The 18192-nt window shown below is 41.9% G+C and overlaps 1 protein-coding gene across 1 annotated transcript; it reads left to right on the forward strand.

Annotated features, from left to right (window-relative positions):
* Positions 1-65: 65 nt before the first annotated feature.
* WDR82 (WD repeat domain 82) lies at positions 66-18077 on the forward strand. The gene is made up of 9 exons (XM_074914076.1): positions 66-458; positions 5085-5182; positions 7745-7811; positions 8791-8890; positions 10917-11033; positions 11725-11880; positions 12004-12073; positions 13860-14002; positions 14491-18077. The coding sequence occupies exons 1-9, from the start codon at positions 298-300 to the stop codon at positions 14518-14520; spliced, it is 942 nt and encodes a 313-aa protein (XP_074770177.1). The 5' UTR covers positions 66-297; the 3' UTR covers positions 14521-18077.
* Positions 18078-18192: the final 115 nt, after the last annotated feature.

Consider the following 18192-nt stretch of genomic DNA (forward strand, 5'->3'; position numbering starts at 1 on the left):
GCGCGCCCCCGCTCCCCCCTCCCCTTCCCAGGGTGCCCCGCGCGCCGCCCTCTGCCATTCCCGGAGCAGCAAGATGGCGGACACAATGAGGAGGAGCTGCCTCTCCGCGGCCTGAGCGGGCCGAGCCGAGCCGGAGGGCGCTGCCCGCCGCGGCCCGCCGCCCGTCCCCGCCTTCTGCCGATCCCCGCCGCCCAGCGAGACCCGGCCCGTCGGTTCCCGCCGCCGCCGGGAGCCCCGCCCGGCTTCCCTGAGCGCTGCCGCCGCCCTCGGCGCGGCGCGGCCCGGCCCGGCGGCGGTATGAAGCTCACGGACAACGTGCTGCGGAGCTTCCGCGTGGCCAAGGTCTTCCGCGAAAACTCGGACAAGATCAACTGCTTCGACTTCAGCCCCAACGGCGAGACCGTCATCTCCAGCAGCGACGACGACTCCATCGTTCTCTATGACTGCCAGGAGGGCAAGTGAGTGGCGGGGGCCCGGCCCGGCCCGCTCCGCCGCCGCGCCGGAGGAGGGGGGTGCCTGCCTTCGGGAGGGCTGGGGGAGTTTCTGGAGCGGGGCGAGTTGTGAGGGGCGCCGGTTTGGCAGCCGCCCGTTGCGGGGAGAAGCTGTGCCCGGCTCCGCACCGGTGCGACTGCGCTGAGGAGGTGGCAGGTCTGGCTGGTAAGCTTTAGCTTTTCTGCTGCTTTTTTTTAAGTAGAGATTTGTAAGTGGAACTGCAGCGATGTCTGGCGCGGGGTGTGTGTGTGTATTATAAACGGCTAAAGTGGAGCGCAGAGGTGGGAGCAGCAGCATGGTTTTGTCTGCACTACGGGTGTCTGCTTGTTATCTCTAGTAGGCTGGAGCAAGTGATGGTAATTTCCCGAGTGTGAGAGAGTTCACTGCTGTGAGAAAGTTAAGCTTAAGGGGCTGAGTTTGGCCACGTTTCCAGGCCTCGGGGTTGTTACAGATACGCAAACTGACTTCTCGGGCTTCTCTGGGCTTAAGTCTAACTAATTAAAATAGAAACAATTGTGTGGGCACTGTAGAGATGTGCCATTTTAAACAACCTAATTTAAGTGTAACTTCATGGATAAATCCTTTAAGCCAAAAAGTGAAGATGGCGTGGTGTGTGCATACTATAACTTCTAAAAACTTAATGGTGTTTTCCTTAAAGCCTAGTTCCTAAGTGGTGTCTGGGAACGTTGTGGATAAAGGTGGTCCTCAGGGCCTTAAATCCGTGTCTCTAATTGCGTTTTTATCTGTAATGCATAGTTAAAATACAGGTGTGATTTACATTTGTCTTCAAACGTTGACTTTATATTTAATCAAGCAAGGTGTTTATTACTTTTTGATACTTAAGGGTAGTGAATTCAGGTGTGTGTGTTTCTCACTGAACAGAGTTGTCTAGTTTATCTTCTTTCATTGATCACATGAACTTGTTTTACGGATAAAACCCGAGAAATTTGCACAGCACTTGAGATATGGTGCTCTTGTTCAGAGGATAAAACTGTGCAAATAACCAGTAACACTTGCAGCTGATGTCTTGGAACATATACAAAATGCATTTGTATTCTATGAGAGTTGGAACAAATTGAGCCAAATGATGTTGTTATTCCATTAAAACCTTTCTCAGTTGGTACAAGTATGCATTCGGCTGCATTAAATTAATTTAAATTTTAAGTTTTAATTTTCATGTGCTTCTTGATGTAGAGATGTAATATGAGGTGATTTTTTTCCTAAGTCAAGACTAGAGAGCATTGCATACAGGAAGTGAAAGAAAACCGAACATGTGTATTGTAAAAAAAGAGAATAAAAAGGACAGGGTAATGCAGGAATGAAAAAAAAAAAAATGGCTTGAGAGTACCAGGAGGTAGATGTGTGGTGTATATTTTCTAGTAAAGCATACACCAGGAATTCCTAATTCTCCTGCTTTTCAAGAGGACCAAGGCAGCATACTTGTATTTGAAAGATTGCATCCTGCATGTTCTCTTAATTTGTAGACCGCTTATTGTATGCTATTTTACACTTCTATTTAGTTTGCTTGCTTTATGTCTTAAAGTTGTTGGTGTTCCCCATCTGATAGAGTGAACTTCTGAAATTATGTAATTTTTATTTATGTAAAAATAGGTAACTTTATGGTGTCTACCATGGATTGTACTCTAGATCCTAGTTGTTTACAATAGTAGAAGGACTGAGTGGCGTTAATGCTTTTAGGTATTGATTGCTCTTCCGTTTTCAAACTTATAAAGAATAGTTTGATGGGTTGGGAGGCATTTGGTCCTTTCATCCCTATCTCCATCGAGTCCTGATGTATGCTTTACAGTCACAGGATTTGCTTTAATTAAGTTGAATGTAGAAGATCGATGGTTAGCTATTGCAGTGCTACAGGGCAGTGAGAATATTTTCATCAAGGTAACCCCTGTTTCAGGATGCATTTCTCTAGTGATTAGAAAATTAATTTGAAAGTTTCTCCTGTACCATCAATTGACTTTAAAGCATAACTGTGATTTTTAGAGGTATCTAGGGATGCAGGACTTTTTTTTTTCTCTCACCTGGAATGTTTTAGGTGTGAATTACTTTGTCACTAGAGATTCATATGGAGTTGAAAAATCAAATGTGTGAAAGATCGTTGTTGTGACGTGGTGGAATTCGGCAGTTTCAGGACTATAGTTTATTTTCTTAATTAAACCACCATTTCAAGGGCCTTCTCACCTTCTTGTATATGTCATTGCTAATGAATATAACAGCCAGGAGGAAATGTCCTGCTTGCTGGGTTCAGTATAAGATACCCTACTTAATCAAATGGCCTGAATGTTAAAACTTTTTCCCATGTAAAAGTGGCAAAATTTGTAGGTTTTATTTCCCCTGTTAACGAGCAGTTCTGCTGGTAGAATTCAAAGGCAGCTGTGTTTGGTTGTACCTAAGTATCACCTAGTTTGCTTTGTTTTGCCATACCAAAATGAGCCATAACATCTACAAGAGTCATTACCAGTATGACCAGGCTCATCTCAGTGAACTTCAGTTTCTGAAAGTGTCAGGACAGTTTAAACAGTGATGTGTAGCCAAGGGCTGACAGGACAAAATCATCTCCTTGAAACACAGATTCCCTTGTTATGTATATTCTGATTTTAGGCAACGAGCTTGAAAAAATTGACTGACTTCATGAGCATCATTATCACCTTCAGTGATGAAGTTTTCTATCAGCTTTATAGAAGATTTCACTGTCATCTTCTAAAACATTTTTCTTTCTTTGCAAGTGAGCTGGATAGATTAAGGTTAAACTTGGAATTACATTTAGTGATTGTGATTTGCTTAAAAAAATATGAAAAACTTAGTTTTCTTGTTTGTGTTTTTAAATGGTTGGGAACAGGCGGTTTGTCTTGTGTGAAGTGACATGCTTTTGCTTCTGTCAACTTACACAAAAACTTCACCTTTCTTAAAACAGGAGCATTTTCTTTCCTTCTTTTTCGTAAATGTGCTTTTGTCCATATGTTGATCTTTATTTTCCCAGTGTATCTTCATTTATTCTGAATGGAGCTTCTAAACTTTAAACTTTTCACAGATGAGGAAGAGCCAGACTAGGCATGAGAGTCTTAGTATGTTTTGAAGTTTGTGGAGGTTTTTTCTTGTGTGGTTTTTTTTTTTAATTTTTTCCAATGTGATCAACAGCATAGCTGAAGTAACTAGAGTGCGCAGTACGGGTAAGTATATCAGGTATAATGTTACAGAATTTTGGTGTCTAAATTTACATTTGATGCAGTGTTTTCAGTTTGTAGTGTGTTTGCATTTGAAAATTGATTTAAGAGCCTACTGGAGGAACTGAGGAAGACTCTGTTGAGATTTGGTGTGAGCGGAAGAGGTGATGTATGGGATTTAATTACAGTTGCTGCATTGGCTTTCAGCTAATGGAAGCTTGTCCCCACCAAGTTCATTTGAAGTGGAAGCCCTATGGTTTCTGCTGTTTGAGAATTTTTAAGAATGAATGTCTGTTTTCTGATATGAAAAGTCTTCAACTCATGCTCCTGTTTGGGTGTGTCAGTTTGAGGCTAATGAAAACAAGGAAAAAGTTGAGCATTTTATACATGCCTTGTCTGAGGGTGTAGTCTGATAAACTTTTCTTTTGGCAGCAGTATTGATGTAAACCACTCCTGTTTGCTTCCATTCCCATGCTGTTGTCTTTGGGTTTTGCTGGTAAAATATTTTGTGGGCCTGTGTAATAACCATAGTTAAGAATTTCTGGCTTAAAAATAACTGCTGGAAGAGACTGTATTGTTTCTGGTGTTGTTCGGTATTGCTGTTGATTGACTGCCCAGCTTTGAAACCTCTGTGCTACTTCAGCTGAGGAAAAAGGTGGAAGGAGGGTAGTGGAGACCTTGCACTGCTTGAACAGGTGCTGCTGCTGCAAGATACACTTGTTAACCAGATATTTCTAAGTTTTTTGCAGTTTAAATTTATCATACTGCAGTACATCACTTGCTTACCAGACCCCCTAAAAATCCAGTTCTGTATGTGCTTTCCTCTCACTAGAATGTCTTTGTGTAGCAAAATGTTATGTGAGTCTTTAAGATAGAATATAATTCTCCAGTAGTTTGACAGTCCCTGTGTTAGCATTGCTTTTATAGACTACTGTGTGTGTCTTAATACTGAGAAGACCTATTCTGAATGAGACACTGTTCTACGTTTTGAAGTAATATAGAACAAAAAGACAAATTATTCTTAATCTAAAATAAGTAGCAGATAGGTTAGGGATTTGGATGGACATGGGAGTGATGAGGCAGTGCTGCTTGACATTAAGGGCTCGTTGTGCTAGCTCCTCATATTCTTTTTCCCATGATGTCTACTGTAAAAAGAATTTTTGGAGGAGACAAATAAGTGCATTTTGCAGGTGTTACAGGGAATTCCTCAGGCCTAGGGATGGTCTTGAAAAAAGCACCAAGGTGCTTGTTTGAAAATCAAATACAGAAGCTTTTCTTACCTTGTATAAAAACATCTGACTACTTGAAACAATCCTGCAGTATCTCAATGAAAACAGGCCTTGTTAATGTGGTGAGTTGCGTTTTGAGCATTTTGTTGCAATGAGTGCAATTATTTTTGCTTCCTTCTGACAGACCAAAGAGAACACTGTACAGTAAGAAGTATGGCGTGGACCTCATCAGGTACACACATGCTGCCAACACTGTTGTGTACAGCTCCAACAAAATAGATGGTAAGTGATTTACTGGAGTTGAACATATTTTGTCTCCTTACACTTAAAACTACATGCCTGGATAAACAGATCTAAAGAGCTGGGAAAAAATTATAGAAACTTTTCAGTGATAAATGCGCTGTCAGAGACAGAGGAATTAATGTTCAACTCAAATGCACAACTCAGTGGTGTTCCCTTAAGCATGCTGACGTGAGTTTTATTCATTGCTGCAATAACTAAGGGATTAAACATTGTTGGTGTGATAAAAGTTCAGTTCTTGATTCTGCTGTTCACTTTGCTGTTTGATACCAGTGCTGTCAGTCAGCCTCTGTGCCTTAATTTCTTATGTGTGAAATGAGGTAGAAGGAGCATGTGGCCAGAAGGTGGGCTAAATGCTGTAGTTTTGTCTGGTACACACACAAATCAACTGCAAAGGAAGGGGATGTTTTTCCATTCTCTGTGTGCAGCAATTAACAATTTAATGAAGCATTTTTAATGCCATTTTCAGTTGTGGGTTTTTGTTTAAAAGCATAGGTAAGCCTTTGAGGAACTAGAACTTAAGAGTCTTTATCCTGCAGGGTAGCATTATGATAAATACTTGATTAGAAGAAAAGAGGTAGAATGTGAAAGTAATTGTTGTTATTACAAACCATAAGCCTGATAAAACCAGCAGGGTGTTCTGTGGGAGTCCAGATACTCTGTAGTCTGTAATGCATGCAGTCTTGGACTAGGTGCATTGTATTTAACCTGTTACGCAGTTATCCAGAGGAAAAATTAACCCATGAACATGTTACAAGAGTACTGGCGATTGCTCCCAAGCATTTTATGTGTTGGAGTTGCTACCAATCCACTGACTTCTGAAGACTTCCTTAAGACCTTTGAACCTAGCTCGTCTTGCCTGATTCCAGGCTGAGGTAGTAGTTTGTACAGTTTGAGGGTCTATGATACCACCCGGTACAGGAGATAACTGTACAGGCCACTGCCTTGCCTGGGACAGAGCGCTGCCAACAAAAAGGATCACAAAGGATTAGAGTTCCCCAGTGCTTCCTCTTTAGCAAAGGAAGGTGAAATTCTACACGGATACTTTGGAAATCAGGTAATGACAGTTCTTTTGGGGAAAAAATAGAGATATCTTAACAGCATGCTTGAACCATATCAGCATCTAGCCATGATGGGGTGTGGCACTGGTGTTGGGGATTTATGTTTTGGATAGTCACCTCTGGTCACTTAGAGCCTTTCAGAATGGTGTGTCACCAGCATCATGTTTCCAGCTTGATCAATCAGTTTTAGTTTTCTTGTCAGATACTGGAGAGCAGTCTAGAACTCTCATCTCAGCTTGATGTGAAACCTCAGGCAAAAATGGTAACGACTATTTTTTCACAGAAACAAAGTTTGCTGAATGAACCTTTCAGAAAGCTCTGAACACAGTAGCCCTTATGAGTGTTAAAATGCTCTGTGTGTATTGCATCCTGTTGGCTCTTGTTCTTCTGAGACAAAAGCAAAAATGTCCTTTTCCCTCAGTTTCTCTTTGGAGCCTCAGCAAGATGTTGTTACAGCAGTACGGAGTCTCTTGTATGGTGCAGGTGCATAATGCAAATCTCTTCCATCCAGTAACAGCTTAAACTAGTGTTCTTTAATTAGTATGAGAAGTGATTTTGCTGATGCTGCTTTCAAATATCAGAGGTTTAACTTGTATTCTTCACATTTCATTGCTCAGATGGATAAAGATTTTAAAAAGTAGCTTCTGTGCTTTAATAATTGTTTACTCTTACAAGGTTTTCTTTTAATCTTGGGAGAAAGTCTCAACAGCATCTTACAAAATTCTGAGCTACTCTTGGTATGTTCATCTATACTCAGTATAAAATTGCCACTCGAGAAATGTTGTGATGCTGCTCTGATTTATTCAATATATTTTTAAAATTGCTTTAAATGGACTAAGCTTTAGATTACTCCTCTGTCGTCCTCTTAAAGTTTAGCTGCTCTAAGTGCAGAGAATGTGTGAAGCTGTTGATTGTCAGATTAAAAAAAAGGAGAGAGATTTGCTGCTTTTTAATGGTCTTGCTTGGCTTTGAAGTTCATGTTTTTATCTTCTCTTTGGCTAAATACTAGAATTCACACAATTCCTATGCTTACTGTTTAGTCAGAGACTTATTTGCTGGATGTGTACGTATGTAAAACAGTAAGATTCATGCTGTATAGCAAAAAAAGTATGTCAACTTTGTAAATTTGATACACTCAGTTTTGTGAGAGTGATGGAATAAAACCTACTGGTACTTAAATTTTAGCAACTTTGAAATTAACTTGCATAAATCACATGACAGTTTGACTTTAAGCTGTAATATGACTTCAGACAGTGGGAAGTATCTTTTCCTGGTGCCTCATTTCCAGTTCTGCCGTGGAAACCAAGTTGTTTTATGTCTGTTTCTAACTTGATTCAGTTTCAAAGTCTGACTTGAAATCAAATGACCCGACTTACTTACTGTGGCAAGATTGCTGCTGCTGTGGGGAGCAAGCTTGCTGTGTGACCACTTACAGTGTTGGGTTGATGGTATAATAAAACTTATGGTTTGTTTATGTTTTCAGATACAATCCGGTACCTCTCCCTGCATGACAACAAATACATTCGATATTTCCCGGGGCATACAAAAAGGTGAGATGTGGCTTGGAGGCAATACAACAGAAATTGAAATAATGATTGTAATGAGCTTGAGTTACATTACACTTGATTCACTCTGGTTTTTGCTTTGTAGAAGCTGTTCATGGGAATTATGAACTTGTACACAACTGTTGGGGTAGTGTTAAGAAAAAGATTAAAATATCTTTTAATGATTACTCAGATAAATATTTGATATCATAGAAATAAGAAATTAATGATCATTGTGATTCTGAATAAGATACTAGAAACTAGTAAGCTATTGTAAGGATGCAGGTGTTCAAATAGTTTGAAGTCATGGAACCATGCTGTACTGCTCATTTGTCCCATGTATAGCCCTCACCATGGTTGGCCAAAAACCCAGCCTAGTTAATCAGTAGATAATGATAGACGAATTGAAACCTTTAGTTTGTTTAAGCTCATTTATAATATTTTACCTGATATACACATAAGATATGAATTGGGTGATAATTAAAATGTCTAGTTTTTAAAGGTTCTTAAAGGTTATAAGATTAACTTTTTAGAAATTAAAAGTGCTAAATAGAACAATGAAAAAAGGTTGCAGAAGGTGGAGGAAAATAGAAGCTGTTTGAAGATGGATGACTTGACCCTAAAATGGACCGATAGACAATGTGATCAGGAGCAGAACCAAAGACAAGAACAATAAAGACTTGCTGACCGATGGAAATTTATGGACATTTTGATCACTGAAAGAATAGAGAATCGAAACATCATGGGAAATTAAGGTGGACTTTGTATGATGTAATGGTTGAGCATACCTATATAAGAAGGAGCAAGGACTAATTTAAGTTGCCATTCACTGAGGTGGTGGCCCAACTCTGAGTTGTGTATATGATAATAAAGGCAAACATAGAGGGAAACCTGTTCTGAGTATGTTATTTGTGTTTATCAGGTAGGTGTTGCTCCATTTGCTTCTTTTGTGTGTCTCTTATGCACATGGTCTTCTGTGTTGCAGAGTGGTTGCTCTTTCAATGTCTCCAGTGGATGATACTTTTATTTCTGGATCCCTTGATAAAACTATTCGACTTTGGGATCTCCGCTCTCCAAATTGCCAGGTAGGATATAAAAATCATGTGCGTATTGTGTTGTGTTTTCAGTTAGAAGGATGAAAAATGGATGTTTGTTTGTTATAAAACAAAAATACTGCCAGAAATGTAGGCTACTGATTTACTGCTGACACCTTCCTGGAATGCTGAAGGAGCCTCGATCAGCAATCTCTGCGAAATGTGTGTTGCATTGTGTAACAGTGCTCGCTTTCCCCTGTGTCTCTGCAGAGGCGCTGGGAAGAGCAGGAAATAACACCCACAGCTGATGAAACAAGAGAAGAGCTGGGTGTCATCAGTTTTGTTCATCAGGCTGCTACCCCATACAGAGAGAGTTCTCTCTTAGCCGGCATCTTTCCTGGGTTGGGAATGCATCTTATATGAGTGTTCAGTGTCTGTTTAAAATTGATGTCTTAATGCAATTACATTTGATGAAGAAACTGATTATCTAAAGTAACACAGCAACTCCCTCCTTGCATCACCTTTGTTTATTCATCAGACCTGTTTGTGATGAGCAGATTTAACTTTCTAGCAAGGAAAACCCCTATTTGTATTTATTTATTTATATAGCTGGAATACTTTACTGTACTCTTTTTAGTGGAAGCAGGCTTGTGCGGGCTGAGAAAAGTACTGGAGCTGGCAGCAGGGGCAGGAATGAAAGACTAGAAGTAGAATCTCCATCTGTTTATTTGTGATGAGCTGTTTGTCCCTATGTCTGGACACATAGTGGTGTACTCTCATATATTCCTATCTCACTGGGACCATTATGCATACGACAGGGGGCTATTTACTTATTCCAGATGGTGTAAATGCAAAAGGAAGAAAAGGTTACATGTCTTAGAAAATGGTTTTATCTGTCTTAAACCCAGGCTTCTTCTGACAAGAAATCTTAATTTTGCCCTTCATTGGGAGTATGCCCTTAATGCCAGTGTGTAAGTTTCCCTTGGCATGAATCTCAGTCTCAAAGTTGCTACAGATAGGATTGTAAACTCAGTAGCAATTCTGTGATTTATGCTAATGCCTGAACTTGTAAGAATAGTGAAACTAGGACTTGTAGCTGGAAGCTGCAGCCAAGAAAGTTTGGGAAACTGGTTGAGGAAGTGTTAGTCGTAATTTTCAATTTGCCCATGAGGTGGCAGCCGTAGTGCCTAGAAATATTGTCGGGAAACCAGATACCCCACTTGCCGGGGCCCTCAGCATTCACTAGCTTACTGCCTAGCCTTCAGGTATCACAGGGAAAACTGACCTAAATTGGAAAGAAGAGAGAATTAGTAAAGTCTCTAGACTTCTCTAGAGAAGAATAGTATTTCCAAAATGCAGAAACTTCTTTAATGTATTGTTGATTTAATCAAAGATGTGTTCTTATTTATGTGCATACAGTTACATAAAGACATTTGGCTAACACATACACCTGCCAGTCAGGATACAGAAAGTTGTATAAGTTGGTGGCTTTTACCAAATTTCCTCAAGTCCTTTCAAGTAAGTTAAGGAAAAGTTAACATTAAAAATAAGCACTGATAGTAATCTGTCAGTTTCAGTATGTAAGTTCTGTTGACTGCCAGAAGGTATGAGTTGTCATTAGACAGGCATAGAAAGTTCAGCAGCAGTGTTCACTGGAGCTGTTTCTACTTGCTTTCAGATTTCTTTTTTTTCCCCGCTTTTGCAACCGTAATTGGTAGAGCGTTGCTATCAATGCCAGCAGCAGTGTTTTGTGGTGCTGTTGGCATTAATACAGCCACATCATCCTTCGCTCTCTGGGTACTTTTTGAGTGGATAACAGCTCGAAGGAGGTCTTGATTTGTTCTAATGTAAACTTTGTTACTGCAGCAAACTGGAATTTCCATATGATGACCTGAAGTTGTCAGAGTTGCTTTCGAGGAGCTGAATTCTGAACCTCTGTAAAACCTCAATATTTACAATTGAAATTCAGTTGTTCCACGTGTAGGCTGCTGTTGTGCTCACAGTGGGCTCAAGGGGCAGTGATCGAAATGTGAGCATCAGTTTCGCAAAATAATTTTAACTACTTCTATTTTTCTAGGGTTTAATGCATCTCCAAGGGAAGCCTGTGTGTTCTTTTGACCCGGAAGGGTTGATTTTTGCTGCTGGAGTTAATTCTGAAATGGTGAAGCTTTATGATCTCCGTTCTTTTGACAAGGTGAGCTACCCTAACGTCACTTTTACACTTTTTAGCTTGCAAGAAGTAGTCTAAACTCACTGCTCAGAGGCTGGATTTCTTTACTCTAGCTTACTGTCTGGGTTGCCTGCTTGGCATCTCATTTTCAGTAATGACACATCTCACATGCAGAAAGGGATATGTGATGTCACTAATTCCTGCAATTCGCTCTTGAACCAGTGTTAAAGTTTACTTCTGCTAACTCTTTAACCTGTTCCAAACTCATGTTCAAGGATGAAAATTTCAAAAGAAACTAATTGGGTGGGAGCTGAACTGGCTAAGCACTGAGAATAGTTAGTTCCATGGTTTTCAAAAAGTCAGATGATGATAACAGTGGCTCAAGCTCTTTCTCTAACTTCAGTTAGCAGCCTTGTTTGAAAACTTCATTCTACCTTAAATTAATTTCTGCTGTTGAATGTAATAGGGTATGGGACTGTTGGGTATTTGGTACTGTGGCTCTTTTTTGCTGTGGGAACTGTGGATTCATACTTTTTTGAAACTTATACATGCAGTGACATGTTTTTGCCATGACATGTTCCTTTGATATCTTAGGACTAAAGATTTTCTTTTGAAAAATCTTAAACTACTTTTGCTGAGCTAAGGTTAAAAGCAGACTCTTGTTAGCAGCAATGCATACAGAGTCTACATCATATTTCCCATTTTTTCTTTGAAGGGGCCATTTGCTACGTTTAAAATGCAGTATGATCGAACATGTGAGTGGACAGGCCTGAAGTTCAGTAACGATGGCAAACTCATCCTCATATCGACTAATGGAGGGTTCATTCGACTGATTGATGCTTTTAAAGGAGCTATCCTGCATACTTTTGGGGTGAGCATGTTGTTTGTGTTACCTTCTTGAAACTTGGTGTTAGTTTTGGGAGCAGGTGCCCTTTGGTTGCAAGATGACTTTGGACACACTCTCTACTACATATTCTCCTGTTTTGTGCCATAGGGTTATAACAATAGTAAGGCTGTCACGCTGGAGGCATCATTCACACCAGACTCTCAGTTCATCATGATAGGTAAGAATTCTTGGAAAGAATTTGAGTGCTCTGAAATTAGGTGTGTTATGTAGGACTAAAGCTGTGTCTGTTGGGAAGCAGAATGTATTTAAATAATACCATGCAGCTGTAAGCTTTCTTTGCATTGACAGTTTCCTGTTTTGTTAGTTTACTCTGTATTTCCTAGACTGCAATGTAAACAAGCCTGCAAGAAGACTTATTTTTTCCTTTATATTTGAATGCTATTCCAAAAAAGATAAGAAACTGGCAAACTGTTGTAATGTGTGGAATCATTTCTGTCAGTGATCCTCATGCTGTGGCTTGGATGTGCTCATTGGCTGCCTCTAGGCATTTTGGGGCTGTATGTTGTGGCCTGCCCTCCACTGTCTGATGAGCAAGGCACCTGCCTGTGCTTGGGCAATTGGTCTCACAGCCTGGGGTGTTTGTACACCTCTCGGATGTTCCTGTTCTGGGGCAGCTGCATTTTGTTCAGGTGGCCCTTGTAAACTCCCATGTCTGTGGAATAAGCTGCTTTCCTCTTGATAGAAGCAGTAGGCTCCCAGCGTATGATTCCTCTGGCCCAGGTCCCCTTCCTCATCCCCTGCAGGAAGGACTCCTGAGTGAAGTGAATGGCAAAAAGCAGTTGCAACTCCTGTGAAGCCTGGTGCTGCAGGTTGGGCACCCCAAGGTGAACACTTCGGTCACTCTGCTAGGCTCTGCTGCCCAACAGGACCCGTGAACACACATCAGACCCATCTGTGTGGTGCTGCTCTCTCCTAGCACTTTTTGTTCTTACTTATATGGCTGGTACATCAAATATGTTTAACTTTGTGGTAATTGGTATCCAGATCCTCATTTTTTCCAGGATGAGTGATGGTCTTGTCAAAACTTTTTTTGTTGTTCTGGCTGAGAACTTCCTGATTGCAAAGGAGGTGGACAGAATTCTTTGTTTAGTCGGTCTCTGGAGAGCACTTTATTGGATGTATTTACCTTCCTGTTGTGCTCTTCCAAATGAAAGCTATAGTGGAAGAAGTTCCGAAACATTAATTTCTGTTCAGTTTTTACATATAGCTAAGTTGTGACTTTTGCAGCTTAATTTTTCATTCCTGAAAGGTCATACATATAAATACAGAAGCAGAAGAAAATACCTTGCATTTTTATTTGGAGTCCTATTTAAAATGAGACCAAAACAGAATTGAATTATAAAATTAAGTGCCCAGCCTCAGAGTTTGCAAAATGCCATTTTAAAGTGAAAAACCTGTCCCATTGTAGCAATGTGGAGTGTTGACATCTGCAATGAGGCTTCTGGTATTTGGCACAGTGCATTGAAATATGGTTGCCTTCAGTCAAAAGCCTTTGATTTGATTGTGTGCCTACCACGTGAAATATTTATCTCCTTCTGTGTCTGAACTGAGAACTTGTGTGAACAATGACTCTTACACGCAGCTTTTGGCCTCACACATTGGTGCAAGTTGGCAAGGGTCAGTCTTCCTTAGTTGGATGGTGTCAGCTCTCCTTTTCCACTGGGTGCCTGTAGTTGTTAACCTCTTTGCCAGAATAGTGTTGCACTGTGTTGTGTAGTTGAGACTTTGCAGTGCAAAGATATATATGTTTGGCTACAGGGGTGTGAACTTGAGTGATGTTTTGTAAATGCCCTAGTGATACTTAGAGAATTTTTAAGGTTAAGCTATGAAGATGAGGCATGCTTGTTCCTACAGTTTTCTGACAGAAAAGGTTATGTTTTACATTTTCTCTGTTGGCCTCTGAAATGTATCTTGTGTATCTTGTTTTCCCCTCCTGCCTGCAGGTTCAGAGGATGGGAAGATTCATGTTTGGAATGGGGAAAGTGGGATGAAGGTGGCTGTGCTGGATGGGAAACACACGGGTCCTATAACCTGTCTGCAGTTCAATCCCAAATTCATGACTTTTGCTAGCGCATGTTCCAATATGGTAAGGAAAGTGTTTTAAGTTCCTCCTAGCTCAGTGAGGTGATGACCATTTTAGAAATGAATCTGAGAAGGCTCAGTGCCACTGAGTGCCCATTTCCTTCGCCTTTGAGAGACAGGCCCCTGTCTGTTACGCCTTGATTGTGCCTTACCTTGCAGTAGCTGCGTGGGGCAGCACACCTGGCAGGCCAGCATGTGAGCACACACATGAAAGCAGAGCAGCAAGTGAATGTGCACACAGAAGTATGAGTTCTTTAGGTCACCGTACACAGCTGGTATTTTCAGTGTGTGTAAGACTGGCTTGCTCTGGAGAATGAGCAATGCAATTGAGTGTCAGCAAGGACTGTAACCTCAAACTGCTGGGAGGGCATTGCTGGCTCTTTGGTAGTCTCTGCCTGTGTGCTCATAGAAGGTAGCAGTGATCAGTTCCTGCAATGCTGTAGGAGAGATTTGTGTTCTGCTCTGTAAAACAGGTTCATTCTTCTTTTGTAGGCCTTCTGGTTGCCAACTATCGACGACTAATTCCTACACTGCAGCTGCTGTCACATGACTTCCATACTGCTAACAGCAGCACGTCACTGCAAGCACAGTATTGGAATTGCCTAGATCTCCTAGACTGTGTTCCTGTTCCTACATATGTTTCCATATGTCTTACCTTATTTGCCGCATTCCTTTGCGAGGACTCCTCTGTGGCCTCCTAGCATGTTCAGAAGTGGCATGCTACATGTTCTTACCTTCCAGTCTGTGCCCAGCAGGCTTCAGCTGAAGTTGGAACTGACACAACTATTATTTCTGAAAACAATGAATCTGTTTTATTTACAAAATGTTTGTGGCATTTTTTAAGCTGTAACTGTATGTGTTCCTTCTGTAAGTGCACAAGGCTGTTGATGTTCCAAGATGGAACACGTAGTTCCTTCCCATAAGTGTATGTTTTTCACATCTGGGATCTCTGGTTTCACTGCAGTCCACTGATGCAAAGTTACTTCTGTGCCAAATGTGAACACTGACAGTTTTCAACTTCAGCAGCAGATGTTGGATTCTCTTTCAGTGGAACATGCACCGAAAGAGTGGGTGACTGTAAATACACGATACACCCTGTTATTCTTTCTTTAGTGATTTAGCGTGCAGCAAACCATACAGGTTTTGTCCGCTGCCTGAGCTTGCTGAAGCCTCCCTTCTGTTTGCTGGGCCAGCATCCTGGAGGGCACTGACAGTACTGCTGAGGTCCAGTCGGTGTCCCAAGCAATAAAGGAGTCTGTCAGCAGGAAGATGGAGAAACCAAACTGAGACTGAAAGCACAGTCTGCCCTGTGTATCTTCCTTATGTATCATGGCTGTTCTTACTTGTAAATATTTGGGGGGGAGGGGGGGAGGGCAGTGGGAATGGGCCATATTTTTTTACTTTTAGATATTAAAGATTATGATGTGGGCCAGTATTGTGGGGTGTCTAGGCTGTTTACCTTCACCCATGCAGTTTTCCCTTCCTGGTTTGTAAATAAGCTCCATTAAGTTCTCCCCACGCCAGGCTTAGACCTGTATCCCTTTGATGATAAAACTGACATGCAGTTCATCATGCATTTTGTTACAGGTCCTGCAGCTTTGCAGCGATGGCCCTGAAAGAGCGATGCTTCCTTTGTCAGATGGTGTCTTCAGAATTGAATTTTAAAAAACTTACATGTGACTGTGCTGATTCTGCTTTGCTGTGGCCCTGCTCCCTGGAACGCCCCTGCAAAGAGACGGGAGGGATGTGCTCTGCTGCTCCAGAGGGGCTTGTGGGCGAATGGCACAGAAAGGATGGCAGGCTGGTCTTCAAGCCTGCTTCCAGTTGTTTTTTTTTCCTGAAACGTTGCATTGATCAAATGCATGAACCAGCAGGCCAGGACAGGCTCGGCTTAAATGTGGTGTTCATTGTATTCTTGCCTTTCCAAACACACTTGGTTTTATGTGCTGGGTCACAGCTTGGAAAGTCAGTTCTTTCTCTTGCCCAGGTGTGTGTGCTTCCCCACTCCTAAATGTAAAATGCTGGTAAGGTGGCAAGGACAGTAGTGGGCCTGTTCTCTCTGCTCTCAGGTGTCAGTCCATACTGGAGAACGATGCTCGAGCATTTTACCTTAGGTCAGTTGTCTGGATGTTCCCCTGCTACAGCAAAGTTCATCTCAACTGTGGGGCCCTGTATATAATTCAGAGTATGTCTCCCTAGAAAAGTCAATTGGCTTGCAGAACAGCTTCTCTTGCTTTTTCTTGCCTTCCCCAGTGTCCCGACCCCCAATCCTTGTCAGTGGAAATGAGCTGTGCTAAGAGCTGTGTGGATGGGGAGGCAGCATTTCTCCACTCTGGTTCCTTGAAAGTAGCAGCTCGTGCTGAGCTGCAACAGTTGCCTGTGACAGTGGGCAGGAGGACTGCCCACACGAGGCAGTCTGATAAACTTGGCTGGATTGGTGTTGCGGTTGAAGCTTCTCCTCCAGCTCTGTGGCTTGCCTCTGCTGATGCTGCTGCAGGTGTTCCAAGTCATTTCTAACAGCACAGGTCTGTGATGGGATGTGAGTTGCTGTCCTCCAGACTGGAGGAGGGAAGGGAATGCTCAGACTGATGATTTTGATCTTGCCAAACAGGCCTGCTGTTGGAGATGCAGAAGAGAAATTCATACTGTTCCGCCAGCATCCCTCTTCCTGTACTGCCCCACCGTCACCTATAGATGCCCACTGTGAAGGGAGATGGTTATCTCGGTCCTCACTGTTGACCAACTTTGCACAGCCACCTCTTCAGCTCAGTATTGTGTTTCAGGCTGCTTGGTGCTATTTTCCCATTGTTGGTGTTTCTGTAAGCAGCCATACTTTGCAGTGGTTTGTAACATCCAGGTATTTGGGGTTTGTAATGCATTTTAACAGTTAAATTTTAGTGTTCAGTAGCAAATCATCTTTCAGGGTTTTACCAGGTCTGTTGCTTGAGGAAGAGAACAGATAACCTCCAGCCATTTTTCTTACTTTTCACAGGGAAGCACTTGGAAGGCTCTTACTCTAAAAATGCTCTTCACTAATGTGGTTTGAGTGTTTGTCTAAAGACCATTGTTCAGCTCTCTTCTGCTTGCAGTGTTGGTTGGAGCACAAAATCTTTTAAGAAAAGAGGAACACAGGACTGATTAAGAAGGACACATACACTAAGAATATTAGTGACTTTCTGGCTTTTAAATTTGCAGGTTTGTGCACACCACAGCACTAATGCTCAGTTCAGAATTAAATCTGAATGCCTTCCCAGGGCCCACTGCCACCTGCATGGGCAAAGACATCTTTCTTGGCTGGTGTAGTACTTGGTGTTTTCCATCTGCCTTATAAAGAGGGACACGAGCCAAGTGTTGTCAAGGAACCTGAGTATCGTGTGTTTCTAGGTTAGACCAGAAAGGTGGATAAAGCTTTTAGCTTCCAGCTTATGTGTGCTTCTCTGAAAGTATCAGGACTGCAGTTCCTGTGCTCTTCAGGGCAGCTGGCTGAGAAACGGACCTCGTTAAAAACAGCACTCCCAGGTCTATTGGAGTGTCCAACCTTATGCAAAGCCAAGCAGGAAGCAGCATGCCCCCTCCAGATTTAACATTGAAAAGATCAGTCCTCCCAGCATTCTTTGGGATGATGTGGGCCTCAACAGCCCACCTGTAAATAAGTGGTGGTGGCTGAGCATGTCTGCTTGGGCTGTGGGACATTTCGGGTCTAATTCTCCAAGTTAGTCTCTGACAGAGTTGGTTTTGTTTTTTTAATTGAGGCTCCCAGGTCCTTGCTTAATGTCCCCACCCCTGCTCTGGGGGACACAGGAGCAACTGGGTGAACAAACCTGGAAGCAGCAGTGTATCTTTTGCAATGCCTCTTGACTATATTTGCACTTTAAGAGACTTTACCTTGGTTTTGGGTCAGGGACTAGGATCCTGGTGAGCCTTTGGTCATGACCTGGTATGGGGAGTTTAACTCCTAGGTGGTATCTGCCAGATGAGTGTAAATACATAAAGTCAAATTATGCTTTGTCACAAAATACTACTTATGTAGAGAATTCAATGTTGTGGCTGTTATGAATAAATATTTTGTAGAGATATCACTGAGTGCTGTAAATTCTGCGTTTGTCCAGTGTGATACAACTTGCTGGTTTCTTAAAGGGGGAATGGGAAAATCATCCATTTTTTTAAAAGTCCCTTCACTTTGGAAAGTCAGCA

Source organism: Athene noctua, chromosome 10 (assembly GCF_965140245.1).
Source record: "Athene noctua chromosome 10, bAthNoc1.hap1.1, whole genome shotgun sequence".
Lineage (NCBI taxonomy): Eukaryota > Metazoa > Chordata > Aves > Strigiformes > Strigidae > Athene > Athene noctua.

Bases quoted from the DNA above. Each gene is read 5' to 3' on its own strand.
- WDR82 (XM_074914076.1), top strand. From the start codon at position 298: ATGAAGCTCACGGACAACGTGCTGCGGAGCTTCCGCGTGGCCAAGGTC. The intron at 8,891-10,916 runs GTAGGATATAAA...CTATTTTTCTAG, and splicing joins TCCGCTCTCCAAATTGCCAG to GGTTTAATGCATCTCCAAGG. The intron at 11,881-12,003 runs GTGAGCATGTTG...TTTGTGCCATAG, and splicing joins CTATCCTGCATACTTTTGGG to GGTTATAACAATAGTAAGGC.